Source organism: Eucalyptus grandis, chromosome 2, assembly GCF_016545825.1.
Source record: "Eucalyptus grandis isolate ANBG69807.140 chromosome 2, ASM1654582v1, whole genome shotgun sequence".
NCBI classification, from domain to species: domain Eukaryota; kingdom Viridiplantae; phylum Streptophyta; class Magnoliopsida; order Myrtales; family Myrtaceae; genus Eucalyptus; species Eucalyptus grandis.
Genome location: NC_052613.1, coordinates 43,614,760 through 43,634,765, shown reverse-complemented (window position 1 = coordinate 43,634,765; position 20,006 = coordinate 43,614,760). Strand labels below are relative to the sequence as shown.

The following is a 20,006-nucleotide window of genomic DNA, read 5'->3' as shown; positions in this document are numbered from 1 at the left end:
GATTGAACTCATGTCCAATGATGAGATTGCAAGTCGGGTCAAAAAAATTTGAAAATTATTAATTTTTCCTTTCTTGATAGCTTGAAACTTTTAGAAAAGACATTTTCGAATCAAATCTTTTTCTATCGATTTGATGATGCTAAATCTATGAGTTCTCTTTTATTGCGTAAAATGAGTTTCCACAAGAATCTCTTGAAATCTTTCCGTGGTACTCTGAAATTGCCTCAAATTCTCTCCTCCTTTTTCCTTCGCGTTTTCCAGCTCTGCTTATGGTTTGGTGCACTTGTTGGCAGCCAAAGCCAGATCAACCCTTTTCGACGAATGCCCGAAACTCTTGCTCCCTCCCAAATCTAGTTAGTTCGCAAGAAAATTGTCGCTCCCGTCTCATTCTACTGCTGATTCCTATTATCCTGATGGAAATTTCAGCTGGACCATCATGTCTATTGTTAAGGTGCAATGTCCTGCTTATCATAACTTACAATTGTTAAAATCTCAACCGGTCATCTTCTTCCAGTCCATATGGGTAATGGGTTAGTGCTCATCGACCTCTTCATGGCGATCCACCAACATATGTTTGTTTGGTTCGAGTGACACCTGCTTTCTCGGCGTGTTACTCTGTGTTCTTGACAATGACCTTCACCTGTTTGAGTGAATGCCGCAACCAAGGGTCCAATCGCCCTTTCACTGAATAGAGGAATTCGTGGAATTTAATCTTTCACTACCCGATCTAGATAAGTACATGACTTGGATGTACAAAGGCACTCAACGTTGATCATCAGATTGGAATTGCTGTGAATTCGATACATAAAAGATCTTATCTTAATTCTTAACATATGAATAAAACATACAGGCGCTATCTTCTTACCATAAACAATAAGAAAGAGAAACATTAACAGTTCATGATGTTTCAGGTGCTGTTGCTGCTTACGGTTGTGGAGCCAGGCACAAGCTCTCTCAACATGGCCACTACCTGCAACATGGTTGGCCTCCTGGAAGGGAAATCATCCACACACTGCAGCGTTATCTCCATGTATCTCACCATCTCCTTCACTACTTCTGCTTCTGCTTCTGCTTCCGCTTCCTCCTGCACTTTGGTTGTCGATAGCATTGCCGGGTCTATGACTTCCATCTGCTTCCCTTCTCTCACCTTCATCTTCACCCACCCCACCAAGTTAGTGTCCCCAAAATCCTCCTTGTCGGTAGGGCGCTTTCCGGTCAATAGTTCCAAGAGGACGACGCCCAAGGAATACACATCCCCTTTTGCTGTGCATCGGAAGCTTTGGTAGTACTCCGGTGGGACATAACCTGGTGTACCGGCTAGCGTGCTTACACTTAGATGCGTGTCGAGAGCACTTATAAGCCGGGCCATTCCGAAATCAGAAACTCTTGCTTCCATATCATGGTCCAGCAATACATTGCTTGATTTCATGTCCCGGTGTATGATGTGGGGGATGCAGTTATGGTGGAGGAAGCACAGTCCTTTCGCTGCCCCTCGAGCTATCTTTTTCCTTTCCTCCCATGTAAGTATTCTCCGATCTTGAGTTTTGACTCTCCCGTGGAGCATCTCTTCAAGGCTACCGTATTCCATAAACTCGTATACTAATAGCCTCTCCTCTCCCACCTTGCAGTAACCCAACAGAGGCACTAGATTTTTGTGATTGATTTTCCCCAATGTCTCCATCTCAGCCATGAATTCTCTGTCGCCCTGGTAACTCAATCTTATGAGTTTTTTTATCGCAACATTTGAGCCATCTTTCAATGTAGCCTTGAACACTTCGCCGAACCCACCGCAACCGATGAGGCTTTCTGCTGAGAAGCCATTAGTGGCTTCAATTAGCTGGGAGAATTTCAGCTTCCTCAGCTGCCTCTGGAAGGTTGCGACATTGATGCTCAGTGGCTCTTTCTCCTTGTCAATTTTCCACGTTGTGGTTGCATGTGCTGCTTGTAAGCTTTTCAGCATCTTCATTTCCTCTGCCTCTTTTCTTCTTGAACGCATTGCTATCCCCCATACAGTCAAAATACAGATGGAAGCAATGGAAAGTAGAATTCCGAGGACGATGCTATTAGCCCATGATGCAGTCCCTGGCTTTGCTCTTCCTTTCGTGCCCATGGCCACGTCTGGGTTTGTTTCTGGTTCGTTATTCCGACATTCGGGTAACGGAACCCCACAAAGTCCTGGATTGTGTTCGTACTGGCTAGCAGGAAGTGTACTTAGTTGCCCTCTCTGTGGGATTTGCCCTGTCAAATCATTGTAGGAGAGATCTATCTGGACCAGGAAAGATAAGTTTGAGAAGGAATCTGGAATTTGGCCTTGCAGTCGATTGTGTGATGCTTCGAACACCCCTAAATCCTTTAGTCTGCCAAGCGATGAAGGGATTTCTCCAGATAGCTGATTGTATGATAACTCGAGAACCTGCAGAGCTACCATGTCCCCAAACTCTTCTGGGATCTTCCCTCGGAGCTGGTTGTCAGAAAGGTCCAAGTATTCCACTGTCTGGTATGTTGTGAACTTGCTAAGGATTGGACCTGAGTACATTCTTGCGAAGTTACAAGTTCTCAATGACGGCACTTGCAACAACCTTTCAGGTCTAATCCCGGCGAATTCCAACAGACCTCCCACACCTTTGCAAGTATTGCCCACATTTCTTACGAACACAAGGGTGTTTCCAGAAGGAATACCAGCCGGTCCTTTTGCTCCAAGCTGCCTCCCCAGTCGCGGCGGTATTTCTCCTGTTAATTTGTTGCTGCTCAAGTCTAACCACATCAAGCTACTGCAATTTCCCAGCTCCCATGGGATCTGGCCGCTCAAACTGTTATTCCCCAGCTGCAGTACAGCCAATCTTGACAAAAGCATGACCTCACGTGGGACTTCACCAGTCAGTTCATTGCTTGTGAGCGATATCCATTCAAGATTGCTGCAGTTGAACAGCTCTGTTGGAATTTCACCCTTAAGATGATTATTGTTAAGGATGAGATTCTTCAAGTTCCTACATTTTCCTAATTCTGGTGGGATTTCGCCTTCCAGGCCATTGAACCATGCAATTAGCTGCTCCAGATTCTCAAGCATCCCAATCTCTGCTGGAATTGAGCCAACTAGATAGTTCAAGCTGAAATCAATCTTCTTGAGTTGTGAGCATTGAGATAATTGAGGTGGGATATTTCCAGTGATGAGATTGTCTGGAGCTCTTAGCTCCTCAAGCAAGGCAGCTCCAAGACATAAATCAGGTGGTATGATACCTGAAAACTGGTTGGAACTGAAATCTATGATTCTCAGCTTTTTGCAATATGAGAGGGAAGCTGGAAATGGCCCTGAGATGGTGTTGTTGCTCAGTAGCAAACTCTCCAGGGAACCAAGATTCCGAAGGATAGAATCTGGAAAGGGGCCTGATATGTTGTTGGTAGACAAATCAATGCTCTGCAACCATGAACATGATGAGAAAGACAATGGAATTGGCCCCGAGATGTTGTTAAAGGAAAGCGTGAGCTCGATTAGCGAGTTGCATGCAGTTCCCAGCTCATCAGGAATCCACCCCGTAAGATGGTTGTGAGAGAGGTCGAGTTTTTGCAAACTAGCAAGTCGCCCAAATGAGTGGGGAATCTCTCCAGTGAACATGTTATTTGCTAAACTCAATGTGTGGAGGTTGGTGCAGTTTGAAAAGGAGGTTGGAATGGACTCGTTGAGCTGGTTGTAGGAAAGATCAAGTTGCAATAGAGAACAAGAATTCTCGATCTTCAGTCCTGAAATTGACCCGCTTAGATTATTATAAGACAGGTCGAGAACCTGAAGCTTATCAGCATTCATAAAGAAATTCTCAGGCAACGAGCTTTTTAGATAATTGAGAGCTAGATTGACATCGACGAGATTGGGGCACTTGGAAAAGAAATTCTCAGGGACCGGGCCAAGGAGGCCTACAAAAGAAAGGTCAAGATGTTTCAAACCATAGGGGAGTTGAAGCAAGGAAGTTGAATTGATGGCGAACGAGTTTGATGACAGATTGAGTACAGTTAACATGTCTAAAGAACTCAAAGGGTCGAAAGACATGGTCGCTTCAAGACTTTGGCCGTGAAGATCGAGTTGAGTGACCCTCCCTGAGTAACATGTGACTCCATACCAAGCGCAGAGATCCTGATCGAGCTGCCACCCAGATAGCACTCCACTCGGGTCCTTCTGGATCATTTTCTTGAACAGGATCAGGGCTTCCGCATCCGTTTTCCTGGAGGAAGCACTCTGTTCGGCTGCAGAAACAGAGACAAGCCCTATGACGATGAAAAATACATGGTAGATTAGATGAATTGGGTTGGTCTCCATTGAAGAAACAACTCTTCTGGAACACATTGAAAGAAGGAGAGTGAGAGTGGCAGAGAAAGCAATGTTGGGTTCTCCGAGAGAGAGCGAGAGAGAGAGAGAGAGAGAGAAGGAGAGGGGAGAGGGGGGGTTAAGAATGATGATACTTTGTTGGTGCAAAGCAGAGGAGGGAAGCTTTAGGAAAAGGAAGGCTTAAGAACCCTTTCTTTCCTCCTTATATTTTTTGCAAATGCAAAAGAAGGGAACGTGCAGAGGAATAAGAAAAAATACTGGGGTTGAAATCTGGTGGGGGATATGTATTCTGAGAGAGAGAGAGAGAGAGAGAGAGAGAAATTTGAGTGAGGAGATCAATCTTGATCTGATTTTTGGTCAAAAGGGTTTGGTGGGCTCCGCAGACAAAGCCTTTTATTCAAGGATCCGTGCCTTCAGGGCTAAACCGAAAGTATGTGGCAGCTTGTAGTGCTTGATCCAAGACTCAAAAAGAGTTATACTCAGTCGGTGTCCTGTCAGCGAGCGTGAGAATGTCTTTCTTTTGTGGGTCTAATCTACCAAGGCGTGAGCGTAAGTGACTGAGCGAAGAGGGAATAAGAATGGGATGCTAGCTACTTCGTGCTCGCCTTTATGCTACAGTGGTCCTCCCCAACTCATATGGAGGAATGAGTTTGTCTCTGATTGGAGACATCAGTCATGCTTGTATACGACAATCCTTCAGCAAAAGCAAAAGGGCCTCTCCATGAAAACGAATATATAGTTAAGAGGGTCATACAACTACTGTGTAGGACAGGGTGGAGAGTGCTGAGGTTTGATTATTATCGGTTCCACGTGAGGATCAACTTTAATTTTGCGATCAGATCATGAACCGATCCACTAGAGACATATGATACTTCCTCAAGCTAGGGCACTGTTGGAGATTATTGGTGAGGGAGATGATGTTTACGGGTGTGGAGCGGAGCCCACATGTTGAAATTGGAGGGGGAATCTATGATCATGGAGTTCAATCAGTAAATCTGAAGCTGGATTGTTTGTCCACTGAAAATTAAAGTGGGAAAAGGTGGGGAAAAAACTAATGGAGAAGAGAATAATAATTATTATAATAATAACGTATTTGGAGGAAAAGGCCCACAAGGAGGAACACCATCAATGAGCTCTGTTGTTAATGGGATGGGGGGTGATGATGCCTCCTCAAATGCTGCCTTTTCCTCTCTGCTCTTGCTCTAAAAGAACTCTTTGGTTCATCCCTATCTTTAAATCTTGACGTGAAAGTTTTCACTTTATAGCTGGTTTTTGGGTCCACCTCCGTTTTTCTTTCTGGGAAACCTCCGATGGAACTCATTGCCTTCTTTGGATATTAACGTTGTAACTCTTTGAATGGTAAATGAACAAACACAATATATCGGTTTGCAAAGTAAAGTCATCCACTTCATGAACTATTTACTTAAGAAGCTTAGCAAAGAAGATTTGAGCCCGAAATCATCGAAATGAGTCATTTCTCCATGTCTGCGGATTGTGCTTAATTTGGGATGAATTGTTAAGAATAGATAGACCAAATTATATTGTCACATCCCTTCTAAATAATTGTTGAACTAGGTTGCCATGTTCATTATCAATCTCACAACTACATTAACTATAGTAGTGGTGTGGGAAAATAACACAAATACTTTCTAGATTTTAGCCCAACATGCAATATCATTTTTTAACTTTTAATTTGTTCATTGTGGTACTAAAACTATTCTTAAATATTGATTTTTCTTTGGTAAGGCTTCTTAAATATTAATTTAGTCTCTAAATTTTCTAATTATTCAATCTAGTCTCTCAAATTTCCATGACAAAGTCAGAAGTTTCTCATAATTAAATTATTGCCTGGATTTGAAATATATCTTGATTCTAATCTATTTCCTAAATCGACAAAAGTATGGCTGTCTTTTCATTACTTTTTTACCTATGGCTATCTTTTCATTACTTTTTAACCTTTTTGGTCTTTAAAAATATTTTGATGATTCCATTTAATAATATTTTAACTTATGATCTCTACAGTAGTAAAAGTAAAACCTTATTAGGAGTTGTATCGATTGACATTCTAGCTATATAAATTTCTAATTACAAATTTAATTAAATTTAATTAAGAAAATATGAAAGACAACAACTCGAAAATTTTATCTATATAAAAAAATTAGGAACAATATTTTGATTAATATAAGTTCGACAAATGTATAGATAGATTGATATCAATATTAGATATACTTACGAAAACACTAATTTTTAAAAATTAAAGGACTATGAATCCAATAAAACTCTAAATGAGGTTGTTTTTTTGCTGTTATAATGATCATAAGTTAAAACATACTTGAGTGGAATTATAGTAATATTTATAAAGCGAAAGATGTAATAGATAGGTAGCATACCTTTTTTTTTCTTCTTTTTTTTAGGGAATTGATTTGAAATGATAGGTGTGTTTGCTTCAAGGAAAATTCCATGGTAAGGGAAAATACTTTCTATGAAATCATTTTTGAGGAAAGTGGATAATTTTCCTTTGTTTGGTGATATGTGATGGAAAATGTTTTATAGTGTTTGGATCTCCATTGGAAAGTAATATTAATCTCATGAGTTTTTCTCATGAAAAAAAAATCGAATTTAAAAAAAAATTATTTTTTCTTATCTTTATCTCATTTTATTCTTCCCCTTTGCCAGTCATCGAGCTCGGCAACTACTTGTTATTGGTCACAAGCATGGGTTGGCGAGCTCGAGCCTTACTTTTGGGCAGTCGCCAATGTCGCCGATGTCGCTGGCCTTTGCCGTGGCTAGCGATTGACAACTAGCCGAAGAAGGAGGAAAATGAAAAAAAAAAAAAAAGGAAAAAAATTAAAATATTCAACATAAACAATTCCATAAAGTGTTTTCATCTCTTTAGATTTAGGGATTTACTTTCCTAAATGTATGCATTAATATTTTCACTGAGCAAAAAGTGTTTTAAGTTGGCTAGTCATTTTCTGCAAACCAAGCAGGTGAAAGTTTAGAATATCAATTCCTAAAAAATACTTTCCTCCGACCAAATGCACTCAAAATGATACTTTAAAATCTAGATGATAGTATAATTATGAAAAATCTTGAATAATATAGAATAACCGATCTGACTTTGTTATGAAAAAATTGAGGGATTAGATTGAACAAATTGAAAAATTATGGACTAGATTGAACATCTAAAAATAATTCAAGAATCACATTTAATGAATTTAAAGGTTAATGATAACGTTGAATATCGAGTCAAAATTTAAAGATTATTTGTGTCATTCTTTCTAACAATATTGTGAAGATCAAGTATTCTTTATCTTCTGTTAAGAAAAGAAAAGAGGAGTTGCTTGAGAACGGTGTAAAAAAGATCAAATATAACTCTCCAGCGGAAGAAAATGATCAAATATGCGCTTGTACGGTCACGTAAATTTCATGGAAATTAACATTAAATTCACTACTTTGCCAACTGCAATTCAGAGCGTCGTATCACTGAAGCTTCTCAGAATTCTTTCCCGGCTATCCACAGTTTAGATGCGCCTTGAGTTGGATTTACGAAAAGCAAACGATCAGATTGGATTGTTCACGTCTAGTTTCTTGGCAATATCGTCGGATGATCAATTGGAACAAAGTACTCGACTGACGATGCTAACGTTATCGAGGAACATAACGACAGCACTTGAGGATCTTTGCAGTTTAGTTGAACAAAAAAACATTCGGCCGAAGCATTGTCATGTACCTAAAGAAAATCACGAAAGTTCTGTTAAAATAAGGAAAAAACTGCGGTACAAATAGGGAAGCTACACGTGCAACAAAAGGCGCGAACTAATTCGTGCTTACATTTGTGTCCTTCCGATTTCTTAAAATACAAGAATGGGAAACTTTTGACTTCAACTTTAGCATCTCTCTGAATGATAAAGCAAAGGATGAGAGGAGAGGAGCGGTGAGAGATATATGAAATGGTTGTTTACCTGCGCACTAATTGAGGTCATAAGTTTCGCAATTATTCTTGTAACGATCTGCCGTTTGACATGGGCCAAGCCCGTTAATTTTCTATTATTATGCATGTTTGGTGACTTCGATATTTGAAATCTCGATTTCCATAATTTTTGTAGTTGTTCATGATGTCATTTAAATAAGTGAAATCATTTCGACGTGTTCAACTTGTCTTCGACTACACTCGTTATATGTCGAGAAAAAATAAATCTGGGACACCTGTTTTTAGGCAAACGACTTAAACCTCGGTATTCGAATGGCAAATGAAGGTGATGTGGTGGGTTTTCGAATCGATCAATCATTTTGTGCTTCATAGAGGAATCTCATTCCCCATGGGTATTCGTGCGATCCAAATCGACTTGGCCTTGTTCACGACATCGACGATTCCCCCAGATTTTTCTCGCTCATTTGCGGAAAAGAGACAAAGAAGATGATTGCAAAACCCGCACTGATTGGGGGCCTCCTCTTATCATGGTGGTGGATTGAACTTTGACCACAACAAAAGTCGTTGCCATCATTCGTTTCGCGTAAGCTTACTTTTCACCATGATGGCCCGGGCTGCCCCTTTCTATGATAATCGAGACCCAGTTAGAGATTTACATAGTTTCCTCGTCTTGAACATTAAAAAAAAAAAAAAAAAAGTTATTGCACCAACAAGTTAGTATGATGTGACAACCGCATTCGGTGAAAGACAAATTAGAAGAGGTGCTAGTGATGGTTGAAGATAAATCAAACCCCAATTGGAATCACGATGGTATCTTTTTGGCCAAAACTATTATGTCTTATTAATTAATTTTTCAGCAAATTTAAAACCTTACGTTTTCCTATTGCAGAAGCCTAAAGATAACGTTTTGCCAGAATTTACTGTGACCTTATAGTTAGAGAGAAGAAAAAAAGTGAAGGAAAATGTGCTCCAAAAGTAGACACCGCCATCTTTTGTCCGAGTTTTTGGTACTTTGCAAAGATGCCAAGTTTAAATATGTCTTAATAAATTTGGGAGTTAAGTACAATTTTAAACCACTATTTTTCCATCATATATGCAATTTGGACTCTTAGCTTTCAAAAAATCAAGTTCTCTATTTGTTTCACTTAATTTGTTCAATCAAATCAAGTTTGTTGGCTAATCCCCATTACAACACTGTTAAATTAATGACATGAAAGTGCTGATGTGGAACATGATGGACGTGTTGTGCTATTATGTCGCCCAATAAGCACCACATTAGCAAACATCAAGAACACAGAAAAAAAGAAAAAGAAAAGAAGGGAGAGGACCTACAAGGTAAGAGAGGAAAGTGGGGCAGTGAGGGAGAGAAGGAGAGAGAGATAGCTTGATCAACGAGCATCTAGCAACCCCTATCATACTCAAGCAAGGTACCGAGGACATTGGACCTTACACATAAGATCGCACACCCGCTAAGGGAGGTAAGACAAGCGGTAAAGCCCCAACGACCGTTGGCAAGGGTCACTTGCTCCTGCAAGAGTTAGGCACACATTATCAGAAGGGGTAACACCCCCAGCTGCCGCCCCTCTCTCGCGGTGCTCCTCTCTCACTAATTGTAATAGTAATTGATGGAAGGACTAGAATGGATAAAGTGAAGGAGGTAGAGGATTTGGTTGTATAAAAATAAATTTAGAGGACCATATTGCACAAGCAGTAAAATTTAGAGGACCAAAACTGTTTTCATCCCTGAAGATGAAAGAATCAGATTCTGAACTTTTCATATTGCGGTGGTCCTAACTTTTAAACCTCTATTTTCAAAACTTGATATAGTCTAAAGCCTTTATGCTTCAAAATATCCTTTGTCGAGCCTTTGCATTTTTATCTACCGGTCAATTGTCCAAAGACAATGGAGTAGATCAAATGGCGAAAAGATTCTTATCCACATTTTTTGGCCGCGTGAGTTTCCCATTGTTTTCGTAAAGGCGAAATCCTATGATTAACTTTTGCAGATTTTTATTCCATGAATTTGGAGAAATGCGAAAGACCGAAAGAAGGGGTGCGACTTTTGAGGCTAAGGAGGAATAAAAAGGTGTGACCAAATTGCCGTCCACGGCACGCCTATAGGCCCCTCTAATATCACAGCCTACTTATTGCAGCATTTTCTGCTTATTCCAAATGATTGGATATGACCCCGAGAACAACAATACCTGCAACTTTTTTGTCCATCAAATTCCGTATTTCCCATCTTGCTTTCTTTCCATTTTGCATAGTTAGAGGCGTCAACGATCTGATTCGATTCAGGTATTTTTGACATCCCTACAAAGCAAATTATTATCTTAACATGGAGTCATTCGTTGCAATGACAAAGGAAGAATTTAGATGAAGGAGTGGAATTTTTTTTAACTTACTTGACTCAGTAATTCGATACACTTTTCTTATTATTGCAAGCAAGAAAGAATGCTGTGTAATATATATTAGTATAAAATGGCAAAATCTCAAATGCCATTCTTTTGCTAAGATGAAAGATTCCATAGTATTTACTACGCTAAAGTGAATTTTTCTAATTAGTTTTAGATAGTGAGTATTTTAAGTATGCTTTATGAAATTTGATTTTCTTTGAACACACTAAAATTTTTAATTTATCAAAGGTCATGATTATTTCTTACTTTTGTGTATTTATAGAATGACAATATTCAGAAAAGAACGTTTTCTTACCCAAAAGTAAATATTTTTTTTATAGAGTAGTATATAAAGACAGATAAGTTATAAGGTAATTAAAGAAAAGGGAAAGGAAGCTGGTATTAGTAGTCGATGGAACTCTATTTAAGGTCTTTTAAGGGTAAATTGAGGTAACTAACTTGTAAAGATATGAAACATTTTCAAGTATTAAAGTCTAGAAGATTAGAATGAATATGAGAAATCCTGACGCCATTGGCTCAAGCATTTGCCACTTAATCATCTACTTATTCCATCCACCAAAATCTGAAAAGAGCAAAAGCCGTCATACACGAGCGTGCATGATGGCTAGTTTATTTTAAGTCAAACAATACACATTGAAACACCTCCCTATTACACAGCTAAAGGAAGGGCGAACATAATTACGTTGTTCTAAAATAGAAGGGAATGGCTTTCATTTGGCATCGAGGTTCAACAATCTAGGAACAATTCATTCAAAACATCTCAAGTTGAATGAACTTATTGGAGAAATTGATAATTCTTGATTAAATCTCCTCATCCCAAAACTCTTCGGGAGACTTGTAAGGACCATCTGGGGATATAAATTCAAGTCCGGGAAATCCTTTCTTTTGTGGGATCTGACGAATTTTGTCTAGCTCTTCAACGCTCAAGCTCCAGTCGAATATGTCAAGGTTCTCTTTCATCCTCTCTATCTTGAAGCTTTTCACTAGCACACTGACTCCTTGTTCATGCACCCACCTTAGACAAATCTTCATGCAAACCAATGATATTGTCAAAATATGAAGTTGACCATTTATATGAAACCCATTCACGTACGTAGGGAGAAAAGAGTAAACATGCTTCCAATTTTAAGGAACAGTTATGTGCTGTATAGAAAGTGAGTACGAGGGATGGTGATTGATACTCATATCTTACATAACCATAACTGATCGCCGCCTAGCTGCATTGATTATGGATTTAACAGGACCGAGTGTCTAAATTAATCATCCTCAATATTTGCACGCATAGCATCATCAAATTTGAGAAGGATAAAGTGCATAGAAGATCGATAACAACCTGGGCAAGCGTCTTCCCTTTGGCTTTGGCAATCTCATGCAGCACCTCGCATTCCATCACTCTATTGGTCCCCCAAAACGATCCTTTGGCGCCTAAGGGAGAGTAGCCTAAGGGAGAGTAGGCGGTGATGTGTATTCCCTTTTCCTTGCAGAATTCCCTAAGCTTCTGTTGCTGCCACAGAGGGTTCATCTCCACCTACACAATCAAATCACACCCATTCAAATCATAATAAAAACTCACACCCCCTTGTTGAAGTCTGAGGAATCACAACTCATCTGATTTAAGATTAAAACTAGCCACTTCGGGAGAAAAATGTTTTTGGTTATTGTATATTTCACATGGGTTCCTGTAAAAAGGTCACGATGATACTTAGCTTTTTTCTGTACCATAATGAATTTTGTCCACCAAATTACCCGTATAATCTCAGTGCCTCCACTTTTTTTCCTTTTCGTGGTATGTTAGAAGATTGCCTGCGGATGACGTTCTTGGGCAGATCTCATGTTACCAATCTTGACTTTATCGATAATTAGAAGACTCGTTCATCCTTCACTATTTGGATTCTTTTGAGGGGCGGCCTAGGAGCCTGGGAGATTAGATTTAGGTTGATCTAGGATTACGGCCGGTACTCCTTTTTTCAACACATAGAGAACTTCAACTATTGAGGGGTCATGCTCGCACATCTGTTGTGGAACGGCGCGAAGACTTAAGGAGCATAAAAAAGGAGCAATGCCAGACTTTCAATAAAAGTGTTTTTTGGAAAACATGTTCTCGGTAGTTTTTCTTTGTTACGACAAACAAGTTTTTTTTTTTTTTCCAGAGTAATTTTAAGAAAACATGAATTCCAAGGAGCCAACAATAAACTCACTTGGTTGACGGCAGGAGGAATCTCAGCGATGCTGAGTAACTTCTCAAGCTTTTTGCATGAGAAATTGCTCACTCCAATTTGTTTGGCCAAGCCCAGCTTGTGACACTCTTCCATGGCCTTCCATACACTGTCATAATCAAACGGAAGCAGATCCTCCTTCAACACTGGAAGCTTACACTCACCTGGCTTCAAGGTCACCGGAAAATGCAACAGATACTGGTCAACATGTTAAGTATAAAGGAACAAAGATGCTCAATGCAGAAAGAAACGAAGATGCTCAATGCAGAAGCAAAAACAGAGGACTTGGATCGCTAGTCATAAAGTCAAATCAGTGGCAAAGATCTTATAAAGAAGATCAACCTGGATCGATGATCAATGAACGAAGATGCTCGAGGGATTAATGACTCGGATCGCCAAAGTCTTAAGCATAGTCAAATAGATTCTTTCTGTTAAAACAGTTACTGTATTCAGTTTTTCCTTTGTAACTAAGTTCTGTTACATAACCGGGTATAAATACTCTGCTTTGCTTTACATAAGAAGAAAGGAAGAAAGATAGAAACAGAGTAAGAGAGAGAAGTCGCAAGAGTTGAGAGAACAAGGTATCAAGGTCATCGACGAATGCAGCAAGGATTGCGATACTAAAGAGAAGAAAGTTTCGGAGGATGAAGAATAGCTCAAATCCGAAACACTGAAGCAAGTTAAGTACATTTGATCTTAGAAGATAGAACAACAGAAGTATATTCAGAATCTATCTTTCAATTGTACTAAGATACAGTGATATGATCATCATTCGGAAATACAAATTGTCTTCAGAGTTGTTCACTTGATCTTGTTTGAAGTTCTTCATCTTTCACACAACATACTCGAGCCCGAGATTCCTACACTCAAAAACCAACCAGCGCCATGAAAATGAGTATAATGAAAACATATAAACATGGTACTACACGATTCATATGTTTAACTGAAATTGTACTTGAGGGATCTCCGGAGCGCAGGGACGACGCGGTCACCATGTGCATCGCTGCACCAGAGTTTCGTGGAGATGAACAGCGCCTCACGCGAGTTTATGAGGCCAAGTTCAAGGGCCTCAGCCACGGCTTTTCCGAGGGGCTCCTCGGATTGGTAAAGTGAGGCCGAGTCGAAGTGTCGAACACCTAATTGGATTGCGTCAAGAAGGCGTTCCTTCACATTCTCAGCGGAGCCAAATGGGTACTCGGCTGTTCCAAAGCCGAGAAGCGGGATCGCTTTGCCGTTTGTAGTGAGTTGAGTCTCGGGAATCATAATATTGGCCATATTTCTCTGTATATTTTCGCGATATAGAGGAGACCTAAGCTTGAGGAATCGATCTTTCTTCATCCCATAAATAGATCCCTGTTGTAACCGTATCTCAATCGGATTCGAACATTTGCACGTGAAGAATCCTTGCATTATGGAAAACTAAATGTACGATGAATGCATGGGAAGTGAGTGGCCACTAGAATATTGGCTTCTGTAATACGTGTGCATTTCAAAGTAAGTAATGCGAGGAATTTGCGCTGTGTAAATAAAATAAAAATACAAGTGAAGAATCCTTGCATTATGTAAAACTAAGTGTAAGATGAATGCATGGGAAGTGAGTGGCCACTAGAATATTTGCTTCAGTAATTACGTGTGCATTTCAAAGTAAAGCGAGGAACTTGCGCTGTGTGAATAGAATATACATGCATGTGAAGACTCCATGTATTATGTAAAACGAAATATACAATGAATGCATGTGAAATGAGAGGCCACTAGAATATTAGCTTCTATGATTACGTGTGCATTTCAAAGTAAGCATTTACGTCAAACAAAACATACAATGCGAGGCACTTGCGCTGTGTAGAATAAAATACACATGCATGTCCTTGCATTATGTAAAATTAAATAAAACAATGAATGGATGTGAAGTGAGTTGCACTAGAATATTAGCTTCTATAATTACGTGTCCATTTCGAAGTAAGTATTTACATCAAACAAAACATACAACACGAGGAACTTGCGCTCTGTAAAATAAAATGCACATGCATGTGAAGAATCTTTGCATTATGTAAAATTAAATATACAGTGAATGGATGTGAAGTGAGTGGCCACTAGAATTTTAGCTTCTATAATTACGTGGGCATTTCAAAGTAAGTATTTACATGAACAAGATATACAACGCGAGGAACTTGCCCTCTGTAATATAAAGTACACATGTAATTATATTGGCCATATTTCTCTTTATTTTTTTTGCAATACATAGGGAACCTAAACTTAAGGAATCAATCTTCCTTCATTCGCTAAACTTAAGTTATAAGAAAGTTCTTTTTTCGGTTGAAAAGTTATAAGAAAGTTAAAAATGAAGAAAAGGGTGCTGGTATAGCTATTCAACATGAAATTTAAGGGGTTAAACTCAATCGGCTCCTTGAACTTGGAAGGGCTTGGCGTATGGTCCAGTCTCAAGGTTTCAACAATTGGCCGTTTCAAATGGGCCATTGTTCAGCTAAACGAGATGCACGTACTCTCAAGTGTTCAGTTTAAAACGGCGTGATCGCCCAGCTGCACGGTTTCTTGTGGTCCAACGTTGAGTACAGGGCAAAGGAGTAGGCATGGAAGGTGGGAGGCGGTTGTAATGGATAAATGTACATGATATTTTGGGATAAGAATCAGCAACATCGAAGTCACCTGGTAGGGAATGGTCTCTTCAGTTTGATATAGTTGGGACGAATCATTTGGGCTAGAGCCTAAACTCAAAGCATTTCATCCCGCTATGCAGATGTCTTGAATAAAATATTTCGCCCTGTTATCATGCATGCACCATCCCTAAAAGAAAGGCATTCTATGCAACCATTGCATTACTATTCTAACGTGAAATGGCTACTCAATCCTTACGAATATTATGATAAAAATTATTTGACTGGTGCTGTCAAATAATTATTAGTCATGTATACATTTTAGAACACCTCTCTATTACAGTTTGAATCACCTTTCATTGCATTGCTCAATGACGGATGAGCACTGGAAAATAGAAGGGACTAGCGTTCCTTTAGGATTAGGGCTCAACTATCTTGGGATAGATAATTCATTCAATAAGTCTCAAGTTGAATGGACTAAATGAAGCAATTAATGATTCTTGATCAAATCTCCTCGTCCTAGAGCTCTTCAGGTGACCTGTAAGCTTCTATAATTACGTGGGCATTTCAAAGTAAGTATTTACATGAAACAAGATATACAATGTGAGGAACTTGCGCTCTGTAATATAAAGTACACATGTAATTATATTGGCCATATTTCTCTTTATTTTTTTGCGATACTTAGTAGACCTAAACTTAAGGAATCAATCTTTCTTCATTCGCTAAACTGAAGTTATAAGAAAGTTCTTTTTTTGGTTGAAAAGCTATAAGAAAGTTTAAAATGAAGAAAAGGGAGCTGGTATAGCTATTCAACATGAAATTTAAGGGGTTAAGCTCAATCGGCTCCTTGAACTGTTAGCTGGGTTCACTCCTATGTGGAGGAGGCCCAATGAGTTGCAAGCCCAAAAAGGGCTTGAGCGCATATGATAAGTTATATGAGGGAAATATGGTTTCTCACTATCTATATAAAGTGATAGTTGCAAAAGGAAATAGTAACAAGAGAAAAAAGAGAAAGCAGAAAATCTGGGGTTTTGAGCAATATCTGATTTACATCAAGCTGTCATTGAAAGTCAATTCGTGGTCCGATTAAGCTGAAATTTTGTCAGCATGTTCATGGTGCAATTTTCTCAAATCTAAACGGTTTAATTTTCGTTTGAAGCTCCCTACATTAGGTTTTTCGTGGATTGATCAAAACCTGCGTTTTTGGTCAGATTTATTCTTGATCTGTTGTGAAGTTTATGTGTATTGCCAAGAATTATGTTCTTGAGGTCTTTACTGCTATATACCACTAGTATTTGCTAGAGAAGAACAATGTTGTTGATAGTGAAGAATTTTGGGTGGACTCTAGTCTCGTGGTTTTTGATCTCCTCACATTGAGGAGGTTTTCCAAGTAAAAAAATCGTCTTGTGTTCGCGTGATTGGTATTTATTTTACTCTACTATATCGATTCCTATTAGGTTTATATAAGAGGGGAGATTATTTTATTCCGCTGCGTTGATTCGATATTGTTCGAATTGTTACTGTTCTCCCATCAGAGTGGTATCAAAGCTTCTGGTTATTGTTTGATTTTTCTACCTTGTGTTAAACAATGTAAACGAATATGAGTAGAATGGTTACACTGAATGGTTCGAATTATCATATTTAGAAAGGGAAGATGGAAGATCTTTTATATGTGAAAGATTTTTATTTGCCCGTATTTGCTGAGGAGAAACCAGAGAATAAAACTGATGCTAAATGGTCTATATTTCATCGTCAAGTGTGTGGTTATATCAGGCAGTGGGTAGATGATAATGTTTTGAACCATATTATTAAAGAAACACATGCACACAGTTTATGGGATAAGCTTGAACAGTTATATGCTCGAAAGACTGGGAATAATAAGTTATTTTTGATAAAATAGATGATGGCTCTGAGATATCAAGATGGTACTCGTTTGACTGATCATTTAAATTCTTTTCAAGCAATTATAAATCAGTTGGCTCCGATGGGAATCGAGTTTGATGATGAGATACAAACACTATGGTTGCTTGGTACTTTGCCGGACTCCTGGGAGACGTTTCGAACATCTTTGTCTAATTCTGCCTTAGATGGTACAATTACCATGGATTTGGCCAAGAGTAGTATTTTGAATGAAGAGATGAGAAGGAAGACACAAGGATTGTCCTCTTCACATTCTGATACCTTGGTTGTCGAGAAAATGGGGAGAAGTGAGTCTCGAGGTCTGAGAAATAGAGATAAAAGTCGAGATAAAAGCAGAGGTAAGTATAATAAATTTGCTAATGTTGAGTGCCATTATTGTCATCAGAAGGGACGTATTCAGAGGTTTTGTCGCCAGTTAAAAAGGGAGAAACAAAAGGAGAAAGGTAAAGAGAAGAAAAGTGATAATGATAGTGATGACAATCGTGTTGCTGCCCTTAAAGAAGACTTTCTCACTATTTTTAATGGTGATGTGGTGAATTTTGTATCTCATGAGACCAATTGGGTAATTAATAGTGGTGCATCCGTTCATACTTCTTTACATCATACAGGTTAGGTGACTTCGGATCTATGAAGATGGGAAACAATGGACTAGCTCAAGCTGTAGGCATCGGTGATGTGTGCCTAGAAACTAGCAATAGCACAAGGTTAGTATTAAATAATGTTAAACATATACCTGATATCCGCTTGAATTTGATTTCTACATGCAAGTTGGATGATGAGGGGTATTGCAGCACCTTCAGTAATGGTCAATGGAAGCTCACCAAAGGTTCTCTTGTTGTGGCTAGAGGTGAAAAATATTCTTTATTGTATATTATGCAGGCAAAGTTGTCCACAGACAAAATTAATGCAGTAGACAACAAAGATGCAGCTGAATTATGACATAAGAGGCTCAGCCACATCAGTGAGAAGGGTTTGTCAATATTGGCTAAGAAGAAGCTTCTTTCAGGATTGAAAAGTTCAGCGCTAAAAAAATGTGCTCACTATTTAGCAGGAAAACATAACAGAGTTGCATTTAAAAGCTCCCCTTCTTCAAAAAAGTAAGGTATATTGGATTTAGTGCATTCTGATGTTTGCGGTCATATAAAAACAAAATCACTTGGTAGCTCTCTTTATTTTGTTACCTTCGTAAATGATTTTTCAAGGAAAATTTGGATTCATACCTTGAAAACTAAAGATCAAGTGTTAGATACTTTTTAAGCAATTTCAGGCTTCAGTTGAGAGACAGATTAGAAAGAAATTGAAATGCATCAGAACTGATAACGTGGGAGAGTATATTGGACATTTTGATAAATATTGCAGACAACAAGATATTCGACATCAAAAGACACCTCCCAAGACGCCTCAGTTAAATGGCTTAGCTGAGAGAATGAACAGAATACTGGTTGAAAGGGTAAGATGCTTACTTTCACAGTCAAAGTTACCTGGATCCTTTTGGGGTGAGGCTTTAAGTACAGTTGTGCATGTATTAAATCTTACTCCATGCGTTCCTTTAGAGTTTGATGTTCCTAATAGAGTTTGAACAGGCAAAGATGTTTCTTGTGATTATTTGCGTGTCTTTGGATGCAAAGCATTTGTGCATATTCCCAAAGATGAGAGGTCTAAACTTGATGTGAAAACACGACAGTGCATATTTATTAGTTATGGACAGGATATGCTTGGCTACAAATTTTATGATTCGGTTGAAAAGAAAATTGTAAGAAGCAGAGACATTATGTTTATGGAAGATCAAACAATAGAGGATATTAAGAAAGCAGAGATGATTTAAGCACCACAGGTTAGTGATAATTTGGTTGATTTGGATCCAGTTCCTCTTATAAATATCCCTACACAGGTTGATGAAGAGCAGCAGGAAGTCAATGTTCCAAATAACGCACAAATTTCCTGAACATGTTGAAACATATAACTATTCCTGAACCAGAGGCTCAATTAGATGTTCCATTGGATGTTCCAATCCGGAAATCTGTTAGAGACCGACGACCTTCCACCAGGTATTCTAAAGATGAGTATATATTATTGACTGATGCAGGTGAACCAGAGTGCTATGCAGAAGTAATAGAAGATGAGTACAAAAATAATTGGTTCGATGCTATGCGAGATGAGATGCAATCACTTTATTATAATCATACTTTTAAGTTGGTGAAGTTACCTAAAGGTAAAAGAGCTTTAAAGAACAAGTGGGTATATAGGTTGAAGCAAGATGAACATACTTCACAACCACGGTACAAAGGTAAATTAGTTGTTAAGGGATTCAGTCAGAGAAAGGGTATTGATTTTGATGATATATTTTCTCCGGTAGTGAAAATGTCTTCTATCCGTGTGGTACTAGGCTTAGCAGCTACTCTAGATTTGGAAATTGAGCAAATGGATGTTAAAACAGCCTTCCTAGATGGTGACTTGGAGGAAGAGATATACATGGAACAACTTGAGGGTTTCAAAGTGAAAGCGAAAGAGGATCATGTGTGCAAATTGAAGAAAAGTCTTTATAGCCTAAAACAAGCACCAATGCAGTGGTACAAAAATTTTGCGTCA

General features: G+C 38.8%; 2 protein-coding genes across 3 annotated transcripts; both read right to left on the bottom strand.

Annotated features, from left to right (window-relative positions):
• Positions 1–697: 697 nt before the first annotated feature.
• LOC104433006 (serine/threonine-protein kinase BRI1-like 2) lies at positions 698–4,564 on the bottom strand. The gene has a single exon (XM_010045613.3). The coding sequence runs from the start codon at positions 4,334–4,336 to the stop codon at positions 908–910; it is 3,429 nt and encodes a 1,142-aa protein (XP_010043915.1). The 5' UTR covers positions 4,337–4,564; the 3' UTR covers positions 698–907.
• Positions 4,565–11,470: 6,906 nt separating this feature from the next.
• On the bottom strand, positions 11,471–17,790 carry LOC104433005 (non-functional NADPH-dependent codeinone reductase 2). 2 transcript variants are annotated; one of them, XM_039306157.1, is made up of 7 exons: positions 17,752–17,790; positions 16,098–16,116; positions 13,841–14,111; positions 13,729–13,745; positions 12,868–13,094; positions 12,003–12,197; positions 11,471–11,695 (listed from the first exon to the last, which is right to left on the bottom strand). In XM_039306157.1, exons 1-7 carry the CDS (start codon positions 17,788–17,790, stop codon positions 11,471–11,473), a joined length of 993 nt encoding a protein of 330 aa, XP_039162091.1. The 2 variants fall into 2 exon arrangements, with proteins under 2 accessions (XP_039162091.1, XP_010043913.1); XM_010045611.2 differs by lacking the exons at positions 16,098–16,116; positions 17,752–17,790 and having other exon boundaries at positions 13,841–14,178.
• Positions 17,791–20,006: the final 2,216 nt, after the last annotated feature.

What these genes read in the sequence shown, in the direction of transcription:
- LOC104433006 (XM_010045613.3), bottom strand. Translation starts at nt 4,336, where the DNA reads ATGTGTTCCAGAAGAGTTGTTTCTTCAATGGAGACCAACCCAATTCAT.
- LOC104433005 (XM_039306157.1), bottom strand. Translation starts at nt 17,790, where the DNA reads ATGGCACTCAACATTAGCAAATTTATTATACTTACCTCT. An exon ending in TTCCTCCTGCCGTCAACCAA is followed by an intron (nt 12,198 to 12,867) that starts GTGAGTTTATTG and finishes TTGATTGTGTAG; the next exon opens with GTGGAGATGAACCCTCTGTG. An exon ending in AAGGGAAGACGCTTGCCCAG is followed by an intron (nt 11,696 to 12,002) that starts GTTGTTATCGAT and finishes GTTTGCATGAAG; the next exon opens with ATTTGTCTAAGGTGGGTGCA.